Source organism: Podarcis cretensis (assembly GCF_951804945.1).
Source record: "Podarcis cretensis genome assembly, chromosome: 2".
Lineage (NCBI taxonomy): Eukaryota > Metazoa > Chordata > Lepidosauria > Squamata > Lacertidae > Podarcis > Podarcis cretensis.
This window is the reverse complement of record NC_137171.1, coordinates 109,221,550-109,244,794: the sequence shown is the minus strand read 5'-3', so window position 1 is coordinate 109,244,794 and position 23,245 is coordinate 109,221,550. Positions and strand designations below refer to the sequence as shown.

The 23,245-nt window shown below is 48.3% G+C and overlaps 1 protein-coding gene across 2 annotated transcripts; it reads left to right on the top strand.

Annotated features, from left to right (window-relative positions):
* Positions 1-952: 952 nt before the first annotated feature.
* Positions 953-21,271, top strand: ZNF692 (zinc finger protein 692). Of its 2 annotated transcripts, none has more exons than XM_079963405.1 (11): positions 953-1,185; positions 3,249-3,455; positions 4,432-4,463; positions 6,750-7,268; positions 9,515-9,566; positions 10,609-10,743; positions 12,841-12,903; positions 13,801-13,879; positions 15,960-16,074; positions 17,108-17,207; positions 18,031-21,271. In XM_079963405.1, the coding sequence occupies exons 2-11, from the start codon at positions 3,265-3,267 to the stop codon at positions 18,347-18,349; spliced, it is 1,605 nt and encodes a 534-aa protein (XP_079819531.1). In that variant the 5' UTR covers positions 953-1,185; positions 3,249-3,264; the 3' UTR covers positions 18,350-21,271. The 2 variants fall into 2 exon arrangements, with proteins under 2 accessions (XP_079819531.1, XP_079819532.1); XM_079963406.1 differs by lacking the exon at positions 953-1,185 and adding an exon at positions 1,738-2,101 and having other exon boundaries at positions 3,253-3,455.
* Positions 21,272-23,245: the final 1,974 nt, after the last annotated feature.

The window sequence follows — 23,245 nt, the reverse complement described above, 5'->3', positions numbered from 1 at the left end:
TCCCCTAACATCTCCATCTGCTGCACCAGTCAGTTGAGCTGTGGGGCAGCAGGGCACCACAAAACACCCCTCTGTGGCTGCTGCACTGCTGTACAAATCACCCGGTTGGTGGGGTAGTGTGGCACCAGAAAACACGTGTCTTTAGGTCACGTTGATCTATTAGAAAGTAATAAAAATCCAGTGGCGCACAGATGCTCCGTTCCTACAGTGACTGAACTGGTTGTGCCCCCCTAGATCTGCCTTTGCTGTAGAGATTGATATGGAAGAGACCCGTTTTGTTGCAGCTGGGGCACATGAAGGCGTCCGGTTGTGCTGCTACAGATGCACATGGCATTTCTCTCTGCACTTCTCCCAGCGGTCATTCTTCCCCTGGCCACTGCTGTGCCTACACAACCTGACTGCTTGTCTGCAGGCACTGCGGTCATGTGCAAGGGATTCCCACACAGCCGGGTTGAAGCTGTCAGCCTTTATGTCACATTGGCAGACATTTTTTTGTAACACGCGTTTAAGCCACAATAAATTACCTTTCTTGGAAATTTGGGAGTTCACAAATTATGTCTATTATTTGTTTCATGAATGGGTGTCACTTTCCAGAAGGCATCCTGAAACAATCTACTATTTGAAAAATAGAGAATTTTGTGTGTTTGTGTACACCATTAAAAAACCAACAATTACAACACATACATAAAATCGATTCAAATCCAATGCCAACGGCAGGGACCGGACTTGGAAGATAAAAACAAAGATTGTGAAGTTAAAACCAGCATCATTTGCCAGGTGGGAAAAGACACTCGGTTGCCCACATTCAACGTCACTCTACCTAAAGCCAAGCGACTAATTGCCGAGTGAACTACAACTCCCATGAACCACCGGGGAGCCAGCGGCGAGGCCACGTGACCAGGCGCGCGAGGGCAAGGGGGCTTCTCGGCCCCGCCCCCTCCCGTCCTCCTCCTCAGCTGCCATATTTCGCCGCTCTTCCTCTCGTGTGTCAGCGAAGAGTGAGGGGCGGAGGAGGAGCATTCGCCGCTCTTAAAGGGGCCACGGTGCCTGGCGGTGGGCCCCCTTCCCCGTCCCCTGTATCCATAGGGAGTCCTCAACTGAACAGCGCTGCCCGCACCAACGCGGGGAGATGGAGTGGACGGCGGCGAGAGAGCTGGCGCTCCGGAGCGAAGCCTGAGCGAGACGGTTGGTGGAGGAAGGAGGGGCGCGCGGGTAACGGAGGGAAAGCGGCGCTCCTCTCCCCCTCCCCCGGCCGCTGCGCGCTGGCCTCTGATTGGCCGCGGCCCGAGAGGGGCTTGGCAGCCGTTGGCTTGAGGGAGAGGGAGGGGCGGGACTGTGGATTCGAGGGGGAGGAGCGGCAGCGTTGGCGGAGCACGAGAATGGCACGAGTTGGGGGGCGCTGGGCAGGTTCCCCCATTCACACACACACACACACACCCGGTCAATGCATCTCTGCGCTGTGCGGTCCAAAAGGACAGACACGTTGTAACACCCAGGAGACTAGAGGGGGAGGACTCTGCAGGGGGCTCGACTAGATGACTCGGGGGGTCCCTTCCAATCTATCACCCTTCGATTCTGATCTTCATTATTCCAAGGGGGAGATAGTCAGTTTCTTTCATCAAGAAAAGTACTCTTCTTTTTTCCTGTAACATTAAACCTCAAAATAATCCATTTGTGCTTTTGCTGTTTTTTGCTTCCTTTTTCTGTTCTGTTCTGTTCTTCTTCTTTTTCCTTAAGACAAGAAAAGGCCATTCATTTCTGTACAGTAAGGATGGGCAGACATCAGGATTTACTTCATTTATTTTTTTTGTACTGGGATCCCAATGGTGCAAAATACTGATCCACAAGGCAGAGCTGTAGCTACCGGTTGGGGGTGGGTGGTCTAGCCAGGTTTTTTGCCCCTGGTGAAGCCTCCAGAGGGGTGACATTGAGGTTCCCAGCCTGTGTGTGTACACAAATATGCATTCCAAACTGGGTCTTTGCCCTGGGTGAAATCAGGCCTAGTTTCACACCTGCCACAAGGACCTGGCACCCAAATGGTGCAAAATATTGGACTGGACGAGGAGCCAGTTGCAAAACGACAGTCCAGAGGAAGAGCCAAGTTACCCGTTGCTCACACACCAAGCCTTAGACTGGGTTGACAAGTATAAAAGTACAAATCTCTTTCTGAGTTGTGGCAGTTCAGAGATTCCGAAGAAACCACCACCATCGTGCAGTTGCCATTGTTAAACAGGTGGAGGAAGTCTTGCAAGTCTTTCACAAAGCACCAAGAGGTCGCCCAGTAGATTCTGACCCACCTGCTCCTTCATAAGATAGAGAAGTGGCATAGTCAAATTCCAGTATGACAGGTAGTGCATCATTCCAGTACTAATAGGGAGAGGGGGGATGTCAGGGAGTTTAGGATGCAATATCTAGTAGCAGACATGTGCATGGCAAAAGGCATGGATAGGCAAACTAAGTTCCGGGGGCCGGATCCAGCCTAGTCGCCTTCTAAATCCAGCCTGTGGACGGTCTGGGAATCAGCATGAGTAGAATGTGTCCTTTTAAAATGCATCTCTGGGTTATTTGTGGGGCATAGGAATTTGTTCATTTTTATTTTTTTCAAAATATAGTCCAGCCCCCGACAAGGTCTGAGGGACAGTGGACCGGCCCCCTTCTGAAAAAGTTTGCTAACCCCTGGTAAAAGGGGCATGGTTTCCTGGGAGTGTACACAAGGGAGCTTGAGTCATATGTAACCTCTGAAAGGTAGAGTTGTGGCACTTTAGAGACTGTCAGTGCAAGGACATGTCTCTGCATCCTGATGAAATCTGAAAGCAGCTTACCCAAAACACCTTTACATTAAAATCACAACGTTGTTATTATTATTATTATTATTATTATTATTATTATTATTATTATTATTTCAAATTTTTATGGGAATTTTATTTACAGCATAACATAAACACCCCACCCCATCCTCCAATGCACAAATCTAAAATCACATTATGAAAGTGTCCAAAAGAGAATGTGGCTTCAGGAACATGCAAGGATATTTCCTGCCTTCTCCCCCAACTGAAAAACCCTTTGGTGTTCCCTTTGGCGACCCCTTTGCAGGCAGCAGTGCCTTCTGAGGAAGACCCTTAGGCGAGGGAGTGGGGTGGACCAGCAGGGTTTGCTCAGCCATTGATGGAGGAAACGTGTGTCCCTCTTGCTTGCGTGGCTCAGTTGGGAGTTCCTCGTGGATCACAACTCCCATTGCCTTTTTCCAGCGAGGCGACTTGGGAGATGATGGACCACGGGCGCCAGGGCCGCCAGCGGGCCTCCGAAACGATTCGCAAGCAGAAGCGCAAGGAGCTGGACGCGCGGCGAAGCAAGTGCCGCATTCGGATCGGCAGCCACCTGGAGCAGTGGTGTCAGCTGAAGGAGCAGCTGGGCTTCTCTTTGCACTCCCAGCTGGCCAAGTACCTGCTGGACAGGTGAGGAAGTTGCTTCAGGGAGAACTGGACTTCCACCCGCCTATTCCTTGGCCTGTTTTGCCTGTGTGTCAAGTGCTAGATTAGCATGCGCTGAAGTAACTGGATATGTGCAGGTGAGAAGTGGCAAGTCTGACAAACAGCCAGGCAGGTTCGTGGGAGATGGAGATGGTTGGTTTTAAGCAAACTGCTGTGTCTCGCTTTTCGCTTGTCTCCCCCACCCTCCCTTGCAATACACAGATAATATGGACCTCCTGTATTTTTCGCTCTATAAGATGCACCAGACCATAAGACGCACCTAGTTTTTGGAGGAGGAAAACAAGAAAAAAATATTCTGAATCCCAGAAGCCAGAACAGCAAGAGGGATCACTGCACAGCAAAAGCAGTGATCCCTCTTTCTGTTCTGGCTTCTGTGATAGCTGTGCAGCCTGCATTCACTCCATAAGACACACACACATTTCCCCTTACTTTTTAGGAGGGAAAAAGAGAGTCTTATAGAGCAAAAAATACGGTAATTTTCCTGTATGTTACAGGGATTACCAAGGCCTTTGATATACAAAAATACTTACCTGTGAAGGGATCCAGACACAATGTTCTGTTCCAGTGGTCTTGCCGGTAGCTATCAGAGTTTGATAGCGCATTAATACAGCGCATGCAACCTCACATAGGGAAGTCAATTTACATATCTGACGTCACATTTAAATTTGGTCTGATATAAAATCCCTGAAGCAGCGATGGTGGCCCAATGACCCTTGGGATGTTGTCAAGAGTCCAGCTCCCATTATTCCTGAACACTGGCCATGTTGACTTATGGGACTCCCAGCAACATCTGGAAGGCCATAGGTTCCTCAGCCCTGCTCTAGCAAATGCTCCTCTTCTTATTTCATCAGTAATACTGAGGAAAGCAGTTGCTGCGAATCAAGTGCAGACCCCTGTATTTTGCCTGCTCACCTTCCTGCCTCTTCTCTTTCTCGTTCAGGTACAGTTCACAAGGCTCAGTTCCAAAAACAGGTAAGAATCCTAGCAGGTTCTCTGTAGAAAAGGCATTTTATTAGTATCAACTAAAGTGATCTCACAGTAGTCTGGCAGATAAGTACAATGTGTTTGGGTGGGGGTTTTAACCGCATAGCCTGTTTGCCCACTTCGACAAATGTTTCACATGGTAATGGGGGGGGGCAGCGGGCTTACCTGAGTCACTGGAGATCGTAGCAGGACAGGCTTTCTCGAAAGCTCCACCAATCTGCGCAAACGTTTACAGTATCCCCGTTAAAAGGGGAAGGAGTCTGATTCCAGCCAGCAAAAGACTCACACTGTAATTTGTCGTGGATATGCAATAGACGCGTATTTCTTTAAAACGTGTGTCAACAGGCTCTTTTAAAAAAAAAGAAAGAGCAAGTTTTAGTTTGGGGGGCCTGTGATACTTCTCTGAAACTAGAGCAAGCCTCAACTTTGGGAGTAGCGGCCCTAAAGTTCCCAACAGATGGTGAAAATCAATTCTATTACTACTGGTTTGGGCCAAGATGGCAGATTTTTTTCTCTTTCTACAGATGTAAAAACTTTTTACAGCCATTTACTATTGTGGTTAATTAATGGTCACTGTGTTATTTTGCCTACCTCTAAGGTTTAATGTACTTGCTTCAGGGCATTTCATGTCCATCCAATCTCAATTGTTTACATTCTTACCCTCTATACCACAAGTATATGTAATACAGGTAACTCAACTGATTATTCCCATCATATATAAAACCCCGCCGTATTTTTTGCTCCATAAGACGCACCTGAGCATAAGATGCACCTAGTTTTTAGAGGGGGGTGCAAGAAAAAAATATATTATTTAAAGAGAGCGCTGAGCAGAGCCTGTATGCACGAGCAGCAAGGAGCATGTGTGTGGCGCTTGCAGGCTTCTCCCTCCTCGGGAGCCACACACACGCTCCACGCGGCTCTTTAAAGGGAGCGCAACTCTTGCGGGCTTTTCAGGGAGGTGGAGGAAGGGACTGAGGGGCTGCCCTCTGGGGTAGCTGCGCGAAGCGTCCTCAGGGCAGCGGGATGAAGGCGCCCTGTGCCCTGACTAGGCTTTGCTCAGTTAAGCCAGAAGCCAGAACAGCAAGAGGGAGCGCTGTGCAGCGATCCCTCTTGCCCTTCTGGCTTAGCTGCGCAGCCTCCATTCGCTCCATAAGACGCACACAAATTTCCCCTTACTTTTTAGGAGGGAAAAAGTGTGTCTTACAGAGCGAAAAATACGGTAACCCATTGGAGAAGGTGGCTAGAGCTTTTTCTGGAGGTGCAGATCAGCCCCGTAATAATTGTTAATAACAATAATTTATTATTTATACCCCACCCATCTGGCTGGGTTTCCCCAACCACTCTGGGCGGCTTCCAACAGAATATTAAATATTATATATTTATTTAAATAATAAATATTAAAATACAGTAATAAAAATGTAGTATAGCATGTAAGATCACTGCAGCGCCATGTCAACCTTTGAGTTCATTAAACAGTTACGTAGATCAGGTTAGTTTCACACAAAATCTGTAAATTAGCAGAGGACTTACTTCTGTTTCCCTTTCGACATGACCTTTGGGTGCTGGATGTGGCTGAACAAAAGACATAACTTGGATTATGAAGTTTGCGTATATTGTTTCAGTTGACCTTTTTTTTTGCAGGATGAGGGAGGAACGAGTAAGCGACCTAGCAGCATCCAATAGGCATGCTTTACTTTTTTTAAGCTCAGCTGTGGTGCACTTCTATCCCTGAAACACCCCAATGTCAAGCATTCTCACCACAGAAGTAAAACCTTGCACTTAGGACTATAATGTAGGGAGGTGGAATCCTTGCATGCATGTGTGTGTAGGGGAGAGTTATAGGTAAAGGTAAAGGGACCCCTGACCATTAGGTCCAGTCGTGGCTGACTGGGGTTCCAGCGCTCATCTCACTTTATTGGCCGAGGGAGCCGGCGTACAGCTTCCGGGTCATGTGGCCAGCATGACTACGCCGCTTCTGGTGAACCAGAGCAGCTCACAGAAACACCGTTTACCTTCCCGCCAGAGTGGTACCTATTTATCTACTTGCACTTTGACGTGCTTTTGAACTGCTAGGTGGGCAGGAGCAGGGACCGAGCCATGGGAGCTCACCCCATCGCGGGGATTCGAACCGCCAACCTTCTGATCGGCAGGTCCTAGGCTCTGTGGTTTAACTCACAGCGCCACCCGCGTACCACGGGGGAGAGTTATACATGGGGATATTGGGTCCCTTGTAGGAAGCCTGTGTCATGCGGGTTTCCCCTTTCTTCTTCCCAGGACAGGATAGCTCCAAAGTTGTTTCCGAGCCTCTTCCTCCTGACGCTCTGCAGCACCTCGTCGTCCTTTCTCACAATCACAGCCAGGAATGTGGCTTCATCCCTAACGTGAAGCCCTCGTTGCTGGAGCCGAAAGAAGTCCCAAGCAGCATGGTTTGGGAGTGCCTGGCCGGTCATACCTTCTCTTGGAGCCCCCTCACCTCGCAGACGTGCCCCCCGTCCCCCTGCAAGGTAGCCTCCAGGTGTCCAGAGGAGAAAGCCGTGCGTTCCAAGCCCAGCCCCCCGCCCTCCCGCATCATCCGGCGCCGGCGTTCCCTCCGCAGGGCGGCAGCGGCCCATGCCTTTTCCTTAGCGCTCGCTTCAAACTCACCAAGCCCAGTGGACGAGGCAGAACCATCTTCCAAAGAGGATGGGGAGGGCGGTGCGGACGGAGAGAGATCGGGGTGCCTCTCTCCTGGCAGCGGAACGGTCCTTGGCGAGGAGGCGGGATTGCTGAGCGACCAGAACCCCGATGAGACAGGTGAGGGGGGTTGGCTGCTTGTAGGATGCTGGAGGGAAGTCCTTGAACTTGAGAGCCAGTGTAGTGTAGTGGTTAAGAGTGGTGGACTCATAATCTGGTGAACCGGGTTCGCTTCCCCGCTCCTCCACATGCAGCTGCTGGGTGACCTTGGGCTAGTCCAGGGGTCAGCATACTTTTTCACCAGGGGGCCGGTCCACTGACCCTCAGACCTTGTGGGGGGCTGGACTATATTTGGGGGGGGGGGAAATGAATGAATTCCTGTGCCCCACAAATAAGCCAGAGATGCATTTGAAATAAAAGCACACATTCTACTCATGTAAAAACACGCTGATTCCCGGACCGTCCGTGGGCCGGATTTAGAAGGCGATTGGGCCGGATCCGGCCCTTGGGCCTTAGTTTGCCTACCCATGGGCTAGTCTCACTTCTCTGAAGTCTCTCAGCCTCACTCACCTCACAGAGTGTTTGTTGCAGGGGAGGAAGGGAAAGGAGATTGTTAGCCGTTTTGAGACTCCTGAAGGGGAGTGAAAGGCGGGATATCAAATCCAAACTCTTCCTCTTCTTGGATGGTTAGGGACCGAAGAGGCCCCGCTTGGGTTAGGGGCTATAGGAAGGCGTTAAGTTGGAGTGTGAGATGCAGTTGTCAAGTGCACCTGAAAGTAAAAGCAGCCTGGAAAGGGCTGGCCCAGTAAGTGAAATACCGTACTTTTCCATGTATAACACGCCCCCGTGTATAAGACGCCCCCTATTTTGGGGGACTCCAATTTAAGAAAATGACCCAGAGTTGTGGAGCTTTTTTGAGGAGGGGATTGACAGAGATTGACAATCGCTCACGTCTGCAACAAGCATCTGCCGGAAACAGCAAGCAAACTTGCCACGGCAGCAGCCAGTCTACAACAGCCATTGACCCAGCAACCAATCACGCACCCATTTAACACAGCAGGAGCCAATACAAAGAACCCCTTGCCGCAGCCACCAATCACACACAAAATCGCCAATGGCAATCTGCAGCTCGTGACTGCAACCAATCACCCGTCACCCCTACCCACTACCTGTGTAGAAGAAGCCCCCAGTTTTTAACCCTTATTTTAGAGTAAAAAAAAAGCTCGTCTTATACACACAAAAGTACGGTGATAAATTCAGCTTGCTTAATAAGCAAGCACCATCACGTTACAAATTGTGGAATATGGTCTGCAAAGCATGCCTTTCAAATCCTTATGGTTACCGAGAAATTGAAGAAATCTCCTCCAATACTGTCAAATAATCAGAAACCACAGAGAATCTGTATGAATTTCTAGCTCATTTTTTTTTGTTCTTCCTTCTCTATGTATTTAGATTATCATCCTGCAGGTAGGATTCTGTCGTTGATAACTTTGTTATATGCCCCTTGGGGGCTATTTGAGGAGGGGGGCATGCTTAAGGAATTATTATCTTTACCAAGCCTGCCACAGGTTTTTAAAGCAAAGCAAAGGGAAATGTAGCATCTCATTTTATTCAAAAGACACGTACCAGAAAGGATCTATTAATTAGCAATGTAGGTTTTGATAACATGTCTATGTAATTTCTGTATATTCTTTTCTAAATGGTAATTGCTTGAATTAATTGTAATTGAGTGGGAATAACAAAGGCGATGATGGTTAGAAAACATCTTGTACCTTATTGACACAAAAAAGCAAATTGCTGGTATTAAAGAGGGGGGTTTCTTTATGGGGAAAACATCTGCCTATGTAATAGCAGAAAGACTCCTCTATTCACAAAGAACATACGGAATCCATTCTGGAAGTCCGTTCAACTTCCAAAACATTCTGAAACCGAGGTGTGGCTTCCGATTGGCTGCAGGAAGCCATGTTGGACATTCGGGTTCCAAAGAACGTTTGCAAACCAGAGCAGTCACTTCCGGATTTGCGGAGTTCAGGAGCCAAAGCATTCAAGTCGCAAGGCATTCGTCAACCAAGGTACGACTGTAATTTCGAACTGTTCCTGGTTTAGACTGTGGTTTCAGTGGGGTCTTTTATATCCTCTTCATTGTTCCTCGCCGACTGGAACCCCCTAATTTCCCAGGTTACAAAGCAAGCAGTTCTGCTGATTTCGCTGCACAAGGACAGATCCACTGCCCCAAACCCTAGACAGCTAGAGGACCTAGATGGGCCATTGGCCGGGCTGAGTATCAGGCAGCTTCCTGTGTTCCTATGTATGCACATTCTGTGGCTGTCTCACCCAGTTCTGACTGTGAATGTTTCCTCTTGCAGCGACTCCCTCCGAAGAGATTCCAGCTGCCACAGAAGTCCCAGAACCTGAAAGGTCAGTTTCCATGCTGCCTGGCTGCCTAGATACAAGAGGCAGTTTACAACTTTAAAATAATAAAGCAAACAAATGGTGCAAAACACAGACCAGCAGAGTTTCTGCAGGCTGGCCGATGGACTTCTCAGGAGCACATGGCATCAGCTCCCTGGCCTGGCTTCTTCACTTCTGCCTTCTCTCAGGGCACCCTTGAGTGAGAATGTCAACGTGGATCTCCACTCGCCCCTTTTCTGGCGGGACAGGCAACTTTCCTCAGATGACTGAGCTCAGGAAGAATTGAGCTTTCCTGTTTCACAGCAGAGGCTGGCTACAAGGGTCAGCTAAATAGTGATTGTGGCGTTCACAAAATTGCTATGCTCCCCAGTCACCCATTGGTGATATGTATACCTGGTGTGTTGATGAACCATATATCTGTTGATACATTTTTTAAAAGCATTTTTTGTCATTTGTTGTTGTTTGCATAGGGTCTGTTGGTTTCTGCTCTAGGTAATGGAGTTTTAAAAGGTAAAGGTAAAGGGACCCTTGACCATTAGGTCCAGTCGGGGCCGACTCTGGGGTTGCGGCGCTCATCTCGCTTTATTGGCCGAGGGAGCCGGCGTACAGCTTCCGGGTCATGTGGCCAGCATGACTAAGCCGCTTCTGGCAAACCAGAACAGCGCATGGAAACGCCGTTTACCTTCCCGTCGGAGCGGTACCTATTTATCTACTTGCACTCTGATGTGCTTTCGAACTGCTAGGTTGGCAGGAGCAGGGACCGAGCAACGGGAGCTCACCCCGTTGCGGGGATTCGAACTGCCGACCTTCTGACTTGTCTCCAAGGCACTTTGAAGTTGCCCACCTCCACAGCAACCTTGATAACACATTCATGGAAAAAGACTGTGCAGGCATCTGTCAGTAAGCTTAGCAGTTACGGGAAACTCTCCTGCCTTTGATGTCAGGAAGGGCTGAGCTGTATGAACCGATGCCCCTTTTTATGTAGAAGGATCTTTGCATCCTGTACCCTCTCACAGTTTTTATTTTAATTATTTTGTATTCTGTGCAGCACTTTGCCTCTGTCAGAGGAGACGCCAGAGTCTGTGCCTGACCAACTAGAGCAGGAAGACGACGAAAGAGAGGAAGACAATCTGGTATATACAGATGACCTGCAAGATGAGAATTATCAGCCTTCCCTGGACAGGTAAATGGGTTTTGCGGGGCATTACCACCAGTTAAGGACTGTGCAAGCATTTCTAGTTTAACATTGCTGTTCTCATTATTATTATGACTTTTCTATCCCATCTTTCCTCCAAGGAGCTCAAAGCAGCTTCCCTGGTCCTCCCCACTCTCCATTTTAAAACTCATAACAACCATGTGAGGTACATTAAGCTGAGAGTCTGTGAAGTGCCCAGTTGAGCTGGGATTTGAACTCTGGTCTGCCAGGTCCTAGTCTAGCACTGTGAAACTGCACAGCTGATAAGCTCTTGTGGGGTGCCACCCATCCTTTAGAGTCCGGTAGCATTGCAGTGGTGTTGCATCCTGTCAAGTTAGTTTGGTTCCTGGGTGGCCAGAGCAGCTGTTCAGGGCTCAAGTACCGTAATTTTTTGCTCTATAGGATGCACTTTTTCCCCTCCAAAAATTAAGGGGACATGTGTGTGCGTCCTATGGAGCGAATGCAGGCTCCTTGGCTTCAGCGATAGCCTCCAAAGCGCAGAGGGAGCGCTCCCGCTGTGATCCGGAGGCTTCGTGTTGCTTTCGCTGAAGCCTGGAGAGCGAGATGGTTCGGTGCGGGAACTCCCGCTGCGCTCCAGAGGCTTCAGGTGAACGCACCTTGAACTCGCAGAACACACCTTGTTTTAGAGGGGGAGAACAAGAAAAAAAATTCTCCCCCTCTCTACGCAACGCCCCTTCAGCGAAGCGGCAGGAGACATGGAAGGGGCTCCGTTTCTCCTGCCACTTTGCTGAAGGGGTGCTGAGCAGAGAGGGGGAGGTTTTTTTTCTTGTTCTCTGCCTCTAAACCAAGGTGCGTCCTATGGTCAGGTGCATCCTATAGAGCGAAAAATACGGTACTTAGCAGACAAGCTTTTGCCCCTACAGGGCTGGATTTAGGTTTGATGAGGCCCTAAGCTACTGAAGGTAATGGGGCCCTTTATATGTCCAGGGGTCCTTTGTAAAATTGTCGCTGTTTTTGTGTGTTGAATATATGCTATAGGGTAATTTATGGAGCTAATAGGTATATAAAGCCATTTGTACATGTTGCCATACAACCAGTCCATGCAGAATGTAGGCACCCTATATATAGAAATGAGCAAACCAGTGATATTTTAGGGAGCAGGCTAGCAGGCGGGGCCCATGACTTACATCCTAGGAGCCTACACAACAACACAAAACCCTGTTGCTGTATGTAGGTTTTATTTTATTTTATATTTTGGAAATGTACATCTAGGTGTTTTTTTTCTTTTAATTTTTTTGGGGCCCCCAAGAGAGTGGGACCCTAAGAAGAAGAAGAGTTTGGATTTGATATCCCGCTTTATCACTACCCTAAGGAGTCTCAAAGCGGCAAACATTCTCCTTTCCCTTCCTCCCCCACAACAAACACTCTGTGAGGTGAGTGAGGCTGAGAGACTTCAGAGAAGTGTGACTGGCCCAAGATCACTCAGCAGCTGAATATGGAGGAGCGGGGAAGTGAACCCGGTTCACCAGATTACGAGTCCACCACTCTTAACCACTACACCACATTGGCTATCGCTTGTTTAGCTTATACGTAAATCTGGATGCGGGTGGCTCTGTGGGTTAAACCACAGAGCCTAGGACTTGCCGATCAGAAGGTTGGCGGTTCGAATCCCCACAACGGGGTGAGCTCCCGTTGTTTGGTCCCAGCTCCTGCCCACCTAGCAGTTCAAAAGCACAAAGTGCAAGTAGATAAATAGGTACCGCTCCAGCAGGAAGGTAAATGGCGTTTCCGTGTGCTGCTCTGGTTCGCCAGAAGCGGCTTAGTCATGCTGGCCACATGACCCGGAATGTACGCCGGCTCCCTCAGCCTATAGAGCGAGATGAGCGCCGCAACCCCAGAGTCGGTCACGACTGGACCTAATGGTCAGGGGTCCCTTTACCCTTTACCTTTACCTAAATCCGGCACTGTGCCTCTTCCATTTCCCCACCACTTTTAAAGACAGCTGCTTCCTTCATCTTTGCCACAGCGGCAGCCTGAACACCCTTCTGTGGAAGGGTCCCTTTTGTTCTTACAGGGAAGACCCTTTTGTTGCTACGCTTACCAAGCTTCTTTCTTCCTGTACAGTTGCAAGAAGCGGGCACAGCCTGGTGATGAGGATGTGGCTCAGATTGGTCCAAAGAGAATCAGGTGGGTGCTGGTCCGTTGGCTTTTTGAGCCCAAAGGGCATGCCTTTAACCTCCCCAGAAGTGGGCCATAGCGTAGGGACCATGGAAGAAGGCCTCTAATTCATGGTTAGCTTAAGGCGGTCATGCTAGACGAATGGACTGATCTATTGAATCCCTATTATTTGCCCATGGTCAAATATTCCATGAATCTAGTGATGCTTGAAGAATTGGCCAGCTGTCAACTTAGCACAAGCACCTTTTAACTACTGCCTTTCATTTTTCAATTAGTGTCAGGGAACCTTCCAGAGTAGAAAGAGAGGCAGGAGCTCTAGAAGGGAGGAAGGAGAATTCCATTGCACCTATTAATCTCACCCACAGTTCTCCTTAAAAAAATCAGCTGCTTAAATATATTTATGCTGTTCTGAGAAAGTTGACGCTTTAAAAATACTTGGCCAAGTACAGTGGTACCTCGGGTTAAGGACTTAATTCATTCTGGAGGTCCATTCTTAACCTGAAACTGTTCTTAACCTGAAGCACCACTTTAGCTAATGGGGCCTCCCGCTGCCGCCATGCCACCGCTGCACAATTTCTGTTCTCATCCTGAAGCAAAGTTCTTAATCCGAGGTACTATTTCTGGGTTAGCGGAGTCTGTAACCTGAAGTGTATGTAATCTGAAACGTCTGTAACCCAAAGTACCACTGTATTTGACATCTGACCATATTGTTTTTGAGTAATCCAATGCTCGACGCTTGGCATAAGCATAGGAAGCTGCATTGTGCCGAATCAGACCATTTGTCCATCTAGCTCATTATTGTCTACACTGACTGGCAGCAGCTCTTCTGGGTTTAAGAACAGGGAACCTGGAGATGCCAGGGATTGAACCTGAGTTTCCTCTTCCTTCCTCTGCCCTTCTTTGCAGGAAGGCAGCCAAGCGAGAAATCCTCCTCTGCGACTATGATGGCTGTGGGAAGATCTTCTCCAACCGCCAATATTTGAATGTAAGTGATGGATCAGTGGCAGGAAGCACTTCCCCACGCACAAGGGCAGAGAGGGGACATGGAGCACTGGGAAATGGTCGAATCCTGAGGAAACGTGAATTGGTCAGCCAGGACTATTTGACTACCACGGGAGGTGATAAGGTCTCCTTTTCAGGAGGCAGTTAAACAAAAAACAAGAGATACATCTGCAGATTCCTGCACAGAGCAAGGTTTTGTATTAGATTACCTCCATGTTCCTTTGCAGCTCTAAAATTCTGTCATTTTAGGAAATCCGGTTTGGTGGGGAACATATCGTATGACCACTCGCATAGCAGCAGCAGAAAAGGCCGCCATATTGATAGCTGATCAGACAGGTTTAGCGCAGCCTACTGGCCCACCAGTTGAGGACCAAAAGTTTAAAAATATATAAAGGACCCTTGGACAGTTAAGTCCCGTCAAAGGTGACTATGGGGTTCAAGTGCTCATCTCGCTTTCAGGCCAAGGGAGCCAGTGTTTGTCCACAGACAGCTTTCTGGGTCATGTGTCCAGCAGGACTAAACCGCTTCTGGTGCAACGGAACACCATGACAGAAACCAGAGCGCACAGAAATGCCATTTACCTTCCTGCCACAGTGGTACCTATTTATCTACTTGCACTGGGGTGCTTTCAAACTGCTAGGTTGGCAGGAGCAGGGACAAAGCAATGGGAGCTCACCCCCATTGGGTGGATTCAAACCACCAACCTTCTGATCAGCAAGCCCAAGAGGCTCAGTGGTTGCTCAGTGGTTTAGACCACAGCGCCACCCTTTAGTTGAGGCCCACACAAACTCTTATGTTCTGAACCACAAACCCAAAGGAGAGCCTGAGCAAGTGGTTTGAGGCAGGGAGGCCAAAGGAGGATGTCAAAAATACCAGAATGACCAGTCTTAGCGTTTTATTAAAGAAAGGTATCAACTTACAACACAGTGTGCAGAACCTCACTGCCTTTACAGTCTTGGGACAGACGCCACCACAGTGAGAGATTGCCAGGGCTTGTCTGCAGAGTGCTAATACGTTAAACGTATGTTGGCTTGGCCAGAACCTCCCATCGATCCACCTGACCCATGAGGGCATATAGGCGGCAACCGTCCGAGGCTTACAGATAGCTCCCCTCTCTAGGCTGAGAGTCTAGCATCCCAGGGCCCGCAGATAAGCATAGCATCAAAGCAAGCGGGGTACCATATCTCAAAACAAGTGAATATCAACATCTAGGTCTCATTCTTGCACCAAATAATTGTAGGGTTATCTTGACGGTCAAGATGGCATTTGCAGAATTTCTGGAACATCTGACTTTTGCTTCAACACACTCTGTCCCTAGTTAAAAGGTAAAGGGACCCCTGACCACTGGGTCCAGTCGTGGCCGACTCTGGGGTTGCGGCGCTCATCTCGCTTTATTGGCCAAGGGAGCCAGCGTACAGCTTCCGGGTCATGTGGCCAGCATGACTAAGCCACTTCTGGCAAACCAGAGCAGTGCACGGAAACGCCGTTTACCTTCCCGCCATAGCGGTACCTATTTATCTACTTGCACTTTGACGTGCTTTCAAACTGCTAGGTTGGCAGGAGCAGGGACCGAGCAGCGGGAGCTCACCCCGTCGTGGGGATTCGAACTGCCGACCTTCTGATCGTCAAGCCCTAGGCTCTGTGCTTTAACCCACAGCGCCACCCACGTCCCCGGTCCCTAGTTAACTGCAGAAAATTTCCATGGGAGCCCCACCCCTTCAAGGATTTCATGCCCCAGCAATATGGGCAGAAAGAACTGTGGAGCATCATTCATTGGGCATGGTCCTTCATGCCCTCCTTGTAGGGACCTTAGATGCTGGAGGTGGTGGGCATGCAAAGCTCCCTGGGGCAGCACGCCTACCACAGCAGAGTCCCACCTTGCCTCATCAAAGCCATGTAAAGAGGCAGCGGACGGGCACATTTCTGAGACTGCAGTTTGTCACGCAATTATGTGATGCATTTTATCTGTTCAGGAAGATTGCTTTGCTCTGTTTTTGTAAAGCAGTTTTGTTGCAGAAGGCAGAGTTTTTGTTCCACTTTGATCTCTTTTTCTGCCCCTTCAGCACCACAAGAAATACCAGCACGTTCACCAAAAAACGTTCACCTGCTCTGACCCCAGCTGCGGCAAGTCCTTCAACTTCAAGAAGCACCTTAAGGAGCACGAGAAACTGCACAGCGGTGAGGATTCTTGTAGGATCCCACCTGGTTAGGATCCCTACTAGCCCAGCTCTTGAAGTGCTTTTAACTTGCCTTCGGCGAACCCTTTCCTGCCCCCTTATTCCATCCGGGAGATGATGTGGAGAGCAGCTAGCCATAGATTGGTCCTGAACGGGTTCAAGTTCCTGCTCCCAGAAGGGAGCAAATTATGTAGAAGCACATACTATGGTGTCTAGAGGTATATATTTGGGCAGGCCCCACAGCTATTATTTGAGGTTAGTTTTCATTTCAGGGTATTGAGTTAGTCTTCAGACTTATCAAGAGGATTTAAGATTGGCAGCGTGAGACTCACAGAAACATGGCAACATGGCATGCAAGATCAGAAAACATTGCCCACTGCGCAATTATTCACTCCAAAGAAAGATAGTGTGAAATTATAGATAGATATAGATATAAATAAGATAGTTTATCCTTCCAGATTTGAACTGTAAGTCCTTTGATAACCATAGAGGTTTGCAAAATCCGCTTTTGTTGTCTTGCTAGATACAGATGTATCTTGAAAGATACTTGAAACATTTTCAGAGGTTTGTTCTCCATTGAACTGCTTTGATTTGGGATTTGGTGTGTGAGAGAGAGCAATTTTGTTATTTGGATCCTAACTCTCCTTCCATTAACCTAACTCTCCTTCCATTAACGGAATTGTTTTCACGTTCATAAAACAATGCTATCCTGCCTTTGTGTTCCTCCTGTGCTCCCCCCCCCCAAAAAAAACCCCAAAATCTGTTCTTGGGGTTTGGGGGACCCTTGGGATTGATGTGGGATATGGTGCCCAACAGATGAAGGGGAAAGTTGGCAGAAATCATCTTCTCCATTACATGAATTGGCGGGGGGGTGGGACTTAGGATGATTGCCAATATGTGTAACAAGGTTTTCTATGTATACACTGTAGTAGTTAAAAGATTAATATTTGGAAAACTATTAGACACTCACTACAATATAAGCTTGTTACCTTGGGCCCAAAATAGCCAGTGACCTACTTTTTTCTTCCCTGCAGATAAAAGGGACTACATCTGTGAGTTCTGCGCCCGCTCCTTCCGAACTAGCAGCAATTTGATCATCCACCGGCGAATCCACACTGGAGAAAAACCCTTACAGTAAGGACTGTTGTATTGTACTACTGATAATAAGAACAATTAATAATGCTTTTTCTTCTTTGGCGATCACTCATAGCCAAGTAAGATTGTCTTCCATAAACACGGTTTTAACGATGAGTCCGTAAGTGGCTGTGGAGGCCAATTCTGGATCCACACGTCCTTCCACAGTGGGGACATTGGTTTCCGGGCGGGAGTTGATCACGGTGTGGATTTGCCAAGCGTGCCTTCCTCTTAGCACATTTCTCCCTTGCGTCCTGAGTTCAAGTGTCTTCAAAGCCCATGACACCTTTGGTAGGCTGTTCTCCAACTGGAGCGCTCGCAGGCCAGTGTTTCCCAGTTGTCGGTGTTTATACTACATTTTTTTAGATTTGCCTTGAGACAATCTTTAAACTTCTTTTGTTGGCCACCAGCATTACACTTTCCATTTTTAAGTTCAGAATAGAGTAGTTGCTTTGGAAGACGATAAATTCACCAGCTGCTCCCAGGGTAGGCTGCAGCAAATTAAAATTCAATATTTAAAACAGTTAAAACAAGACATAGGAATATGGTGGGTCCTAAAAACACATATCCCCTAGCACAGTGTTCCCCAACCTTGGGTCTCCAGCTGTTTTCGGACTGCATTTCCCATCATCCCTGACCACTGGTCTTGTTAGTAAGGGATGATGGGAGTTGTAGTCCAAAAATGTTATGGAGAGATGGCTGGAGACCCAAGGTTGGGGAACACTGCCCTAGCATATGGGGATGGAGCTGTCCAGTCACGAGTTCCCTGAACCCCCTCATGTGGATGAGCATCACCACCCCTTTTCTTGTATATTTGATGCAGGTGTGAGATCTGTGGGTTCACCTGCCGCCAGAAGGCCTCCCTCAACTGGCACATGAAGAAGCACGACGCGGACTCCTTCTACCAGTTCTCCTGCGACCTCTGCGGCAAGAAGTTTGAGAAGAAAGACAACGTCACCGCACACAAGAGCAAGAGTCACCCCGAGGTGGCTGCCGGGCCTCCGCAGGCTGTACAGGAACCCCCAGCTCTGAGCCACCCGCTTGCTCTGGAGCCGTTGGAAAACCCCGTCCAGAGCCAGCCCGGCAACCCACCAAGGAGGGCGGAGGAGTCCGCCCTTATCATCGCAGTCACTATCGAGTAATTGGGCCGGGCCAATCGAGAAGCAAAATGGCGGAGAGGATTCCTGGCAAATCCTGTCGGCGACAGAAATGGACTCCGGCGTTTGGTTCGCAGTCGCAGAAGGATGCAAGATGGAGACCCCAGAAAAGGGTCTGGAAAGCCCCGACCCCAGGAAGCAATGTCTTGCCAGCTGCATCCCTTCAGCGCAGCTGCTTTTGGACTCGGTATCTGCAACACAAATGGCCCAGGGCTCAGCGTTGCCTAGTGGCAGGATGATGATGAGTACAGTATCAGGAAGGCCTTGAAAGTCTTAAGTTTGTGGTGATTCAATCCCAGACCCCAACTATGGGAGGGACTAAGGAGGCCCAGGCAGCTGGTAGAGGAGGCGTAAACATACCTCTTCAACTCTCACCTCACATGGATAACAGCTCTGGATTTAGCTCGTATGGATTAATGACAATGGAAGACGTGCCGTGCCCTGTTGTTGTTCTTAAACCCTTTTCCTTTGGGAAGCTTAAAAGATGCCGCTGTCTCACATGGCTACGGGATCAAGCCAAGGACCTGGAATATGCAAGGCGTAGCCTCCACTACAGAACGGTGATCGGAACTGGAGATACACTCTGGAACCTGTATATGCAAATCTTTGCTTATTTTACATGTTTTGCTGGCCTTGGAGGCGGACTGACATGTTATGGAGAGATGGCAAAGACTTGGGCACTTCACTCCCAACCCCTGGCCACTGGAAATTGTTTACCTTGGCTTTGGAGATTCACCAGGCATTTTCCACATACTCAACCCTTAAAGGGGGCACGGCGGGGGGAGAGAAGCACATTTCTAGTTCTTACGGCTGCATAAAGAGAGGTTTTGGGGTGGGGATCGGGGGGTTTTGAATTCTCAGGAAACTAAATTCTGCATCTAGTCCAACACCCTGCATTTTTTCCTGTGCTTGCACATTGTTATTTAATACATTTCCCGTTCCTGCCTAGATTGCACAGATTTTACGTTGTTATGTGGGCCATTGAGAAACTTAGCTTTCACTCCCTGGCTTCCCACAGCCAGTTAGACTTTTCAGCCATCCAGCTTGAGCCTGCAGTTTTGTACCTTATCATCTCAGTAGGTAGAGCACAAGGCTCAGCATCGTGGGGTAGAGTCTCAAGTTGGGCAAAAGATTCCTGCCTTGCAGGGGGTTGGACTAGATGACCCTTGGGGTCCCTTCCAACGCTACATTTCTATGATTCTATCTGGAGCTGCCTTCCAGTAATGTAGGCAATAGTCAAGGAAAATAAGGAGTTGGCACAAGGCACTCTGCAGATCAAGACTCTTCATTCCTGGTGTACCTAGTTTCTGGTGTACCTGCTTCTTTTGGATATTCCCACCCTGCCGTCTGAGATGAAAGCCAGCAGCAGCAACAAACTGCATACTCCAAACTTTATTATGTGAGCAGGTTCTGATGAGCCATTTCACGAGGCAATGACCCTAAGGCAACTTTGCTCCCACTCTTTTGAAATTTTTGAATTTTTTAAAAGCCTTATAAGGCTCTGAGCATGCCTCATCTGGAGACAAGTAATTCTTCTCCCTGTGAAGCAGCTGTGATAGGGATCTTTTAGCTATACCTGGCACTGTGGGTTAAAGCACAGAGTCTAGGGCTTGCCGATCAGAAGGTTGGCGGTTCGAATCCCCGTGACGGGGTGAGCTCCCGCTGCTCTGTCCCTGCTCCTGCCAACCTAGCAGTTCGAAAGCACGTCAAAGTGCAAGTAGATAAATAGGTACCGCTCCGGCGGGAAGGTAAAACGGCATTCCCGTGCGCTGCTCTGGTTCGCCAGAAGTGGCTTAGTCATGCTGGCCACATGACCTGGAAGCTGTACGCCGGCTCCCTCGGCCAATAAAGCGAGATGAGAGCCGCAACCCCAGAGTCAGCCACGACTGGACCTAACGGTCAGGGGTCCCTTTACCTTTTAGTACATGAAGATGCCAGAATTACCTGTCTTTGCTCAAAGGAGGCTATTGCATCTCCGCACTCAAGTTAGTTCTTTGGGCATCAATTCAGAAAAAAACAAGTATGTCTCAGCTCTCCTATTTTTGGGGAACACTAGTCCAGCCTGCAGAATCTGCAAAGCACATGATCTTTGGGCTTTTCCTCGTCACAGCTTATTGGAGTGTTCTGCAAAGGAGCACAGTAATCCCCATGTTGATGGGGAATGGAGGACTGAAAGAAAATGCCAAGCGCATCTCTGCCGAAGCGAACACAGAGTTTAATCCAAGAGTTTGTCTTCCCTACAGACTTAACCGTTTTAACAGTCGTGCACAGAGTGAACTCTGGAAACTTGTGCAAGTGTCACCCACCCTGGAATGGCATTTGCAATGAAGCGTAAGACATTTTTAAATAACTGAGGGACACGGTCTCCTACAAAGGATTCTCAGCTACCCCACCAATAATATCTCCTTGCACCATCCAATGTCTAAATCCTGGATTAGAATTAGTCCTACTTATGACACTAAAACCTCAGTTTCATGTCCCATATAAATTGCGCAAATGCTTTTATTTTGAAATTTTTATTCTGTTTCTGCTCATCAAGGGAAGCAGAAAGGAACTATATAGAAATGGAAATCCTTTCCTCTGACAGCGGCTCTTTGAGACACAGCAACAGCCCTGAAGTTCAGCCCAGTGTATTTTTCTCACAATGGACAGACACGGTTGTGAAGCCCACTTCACACCGGTGACTTGAGGGCATCCTGCCGTTCTTTGCGGCAACTGGTATTCTCAAGCATGGCACCTCCAGCCCTAGAGGCGAGCATATAACCATCATGACTAGTAGCCCTTGACAGATTCCGTGAGTTTGTCTGTATGAGACTTTTCCAGATATTGCACAGAAACTAGGTATTTCATCCACGAGAAATAGTAAAATTGCATTACCTTTTGATATAAAGTTGAGGTTCTTACCAAGTTGGGTTTCTGTAGTTTTTCAACACTCGTTTAGAATTGCAACATATGAAACAGTCCTGATTCTTATTTCCCCTGAATTCCTCACACTGGGTTTAGATTATTTCTCAACAGTGAGTGTCATTGGGTGGTCCTGAGCCAGTCACTTCCTCCTGAGTTAAAGTGGGGTAACTCCCATATAGGCTTCTTCAAAATCCCTGGATGAAGAATGCAATCAGTAAGTGAATTTGTTTAAAATTTGAAGTCCAGACTCTTGTATTGACCAAATTGAAATCAAACATCAACATCAGCCCTTGACAACAACAACAACAACAACAACAATTATTATTATTATTATTATTATTATTATTATTATTATTATTACTACTACTACTACTACTAATACTATTATACCCCCACCCATCTGGCTGGGTTTCCCCAGCCACTCTGCGCAGCTTCCAGCACATAAAAACATAAGATGTCAAACATTAAAAACTTCCCAATACATGACTGCCTTCAAATGACTTCAGTTAAGCGACGAGGCTTGAGAATCCTTGCTATTAACGCCTCTTAATTAAGAGTGTGATATATTGTCATCCCAGTCATCATAATCCCACAGTTTGAAAAGACAAAATTAGTCATGACTAATACTGAGTTTCAAGTGAATTTTAAGCATGATTGACATGGATCTAAAGAAGGTGAAAGTACCTAGTCCAGGGTTTGGCAAGACTTACCTTGCCTGGGCCGGTTCACTGCCGTGGAGCCCCCTCTGTGGGCTGGATTGCGTCTGCGCAGACACAATTTCTGGCGCCGCGAAGTTAGTCCCCACACCATGCTGCGCCGTTTTAGCACAGTGCACGGGGACTCGCCGAGCAGGCGGCTCGGTTCAGGGGCGACTCGTGGGCCGGTAAAATGACCTCCGTGGGCCACTTGTGGCCCATGGGCCTTAGGTTGCTGACCCCTGATCCAGTCCTTAGAGTTGCAGAGATAACACCTTCAGCCCAGTCTCAGCTTAGACAGCACTAGAGAAGTTCACAGAGGATATGTCTTTAGCTATTAGCCATGAGAGCTAAATAGAACTTCATGTTCAGAGGCAATATACTACCACTACATGCTGGGCACAAAGAAGGAGGAAGGGTGTTGTATTCATCTTTGGTTTGTGGGCTTTCTAGAGCAGGGGTCCCCAAACTAAGGCCCGTGGGCCGGATAACGCCCAAGGGACTCGTTTATCTGTCCCGCGGCGACCCCCGCTGCCGCCACCTGCTCTTACCGGCGCTGCGCTGCATGGCTGCCCACTTCCGGCTTGGAGGAGCACCGGAAATAGTTTGTGTGCACCCGCAAACATTGTGCGCTTGCACAAGCGTTATTTCCAGTACACATCCAGGTCAGAGGAGACCCGTGCACATGCACACAAGCTATTTCCAGTGCTCCTCCAACCCGGAAGTGCGCCGGAAATAGCGTGTGCGCACGCGTATGGGCACACTCTCCTCCGCTCAATCGGCGCTGGAGACGCCGGCTCAAGGCATGGTAAATTTGCTGACCCCTGTTCCAGAGGAAACAAGATTGCACTCGAGGCTAATCCTGTGATCAACAGAAAGCTTAAGAGCTAGTGATGATTGCTTTTACTGAGGAAGCTGCGGCACAGCCTGAAAGCAAAAGGCATTGGGGAGAAGTGTCATTTCTGTAGCAAAAGAGTGTGAGAGGCAGTTGTGGACTCTCTTCATTGGAGCTTTTTAAGAGAGGTTAGATGGCCATTTGTCATGCATGCGTTAGTTGAGATTCCTACACTGCAGGAGGTTGGACTAGATGACCCTAAGGGTCCCTTCCAACTCTGATTCTGCGAAGCTGCATTCCAAAGCTCATCTTCATCACATTAATGAAATGTCTTAACCTACAGCAGTTCTCTGAAGTTTATCGAAGAAGAGTTTCATTCTAAAACAGACATGAGTTGAAAGTTTTAAACTTTTCTCCTTCAAAAACAAAACCGGTTTTATTTTT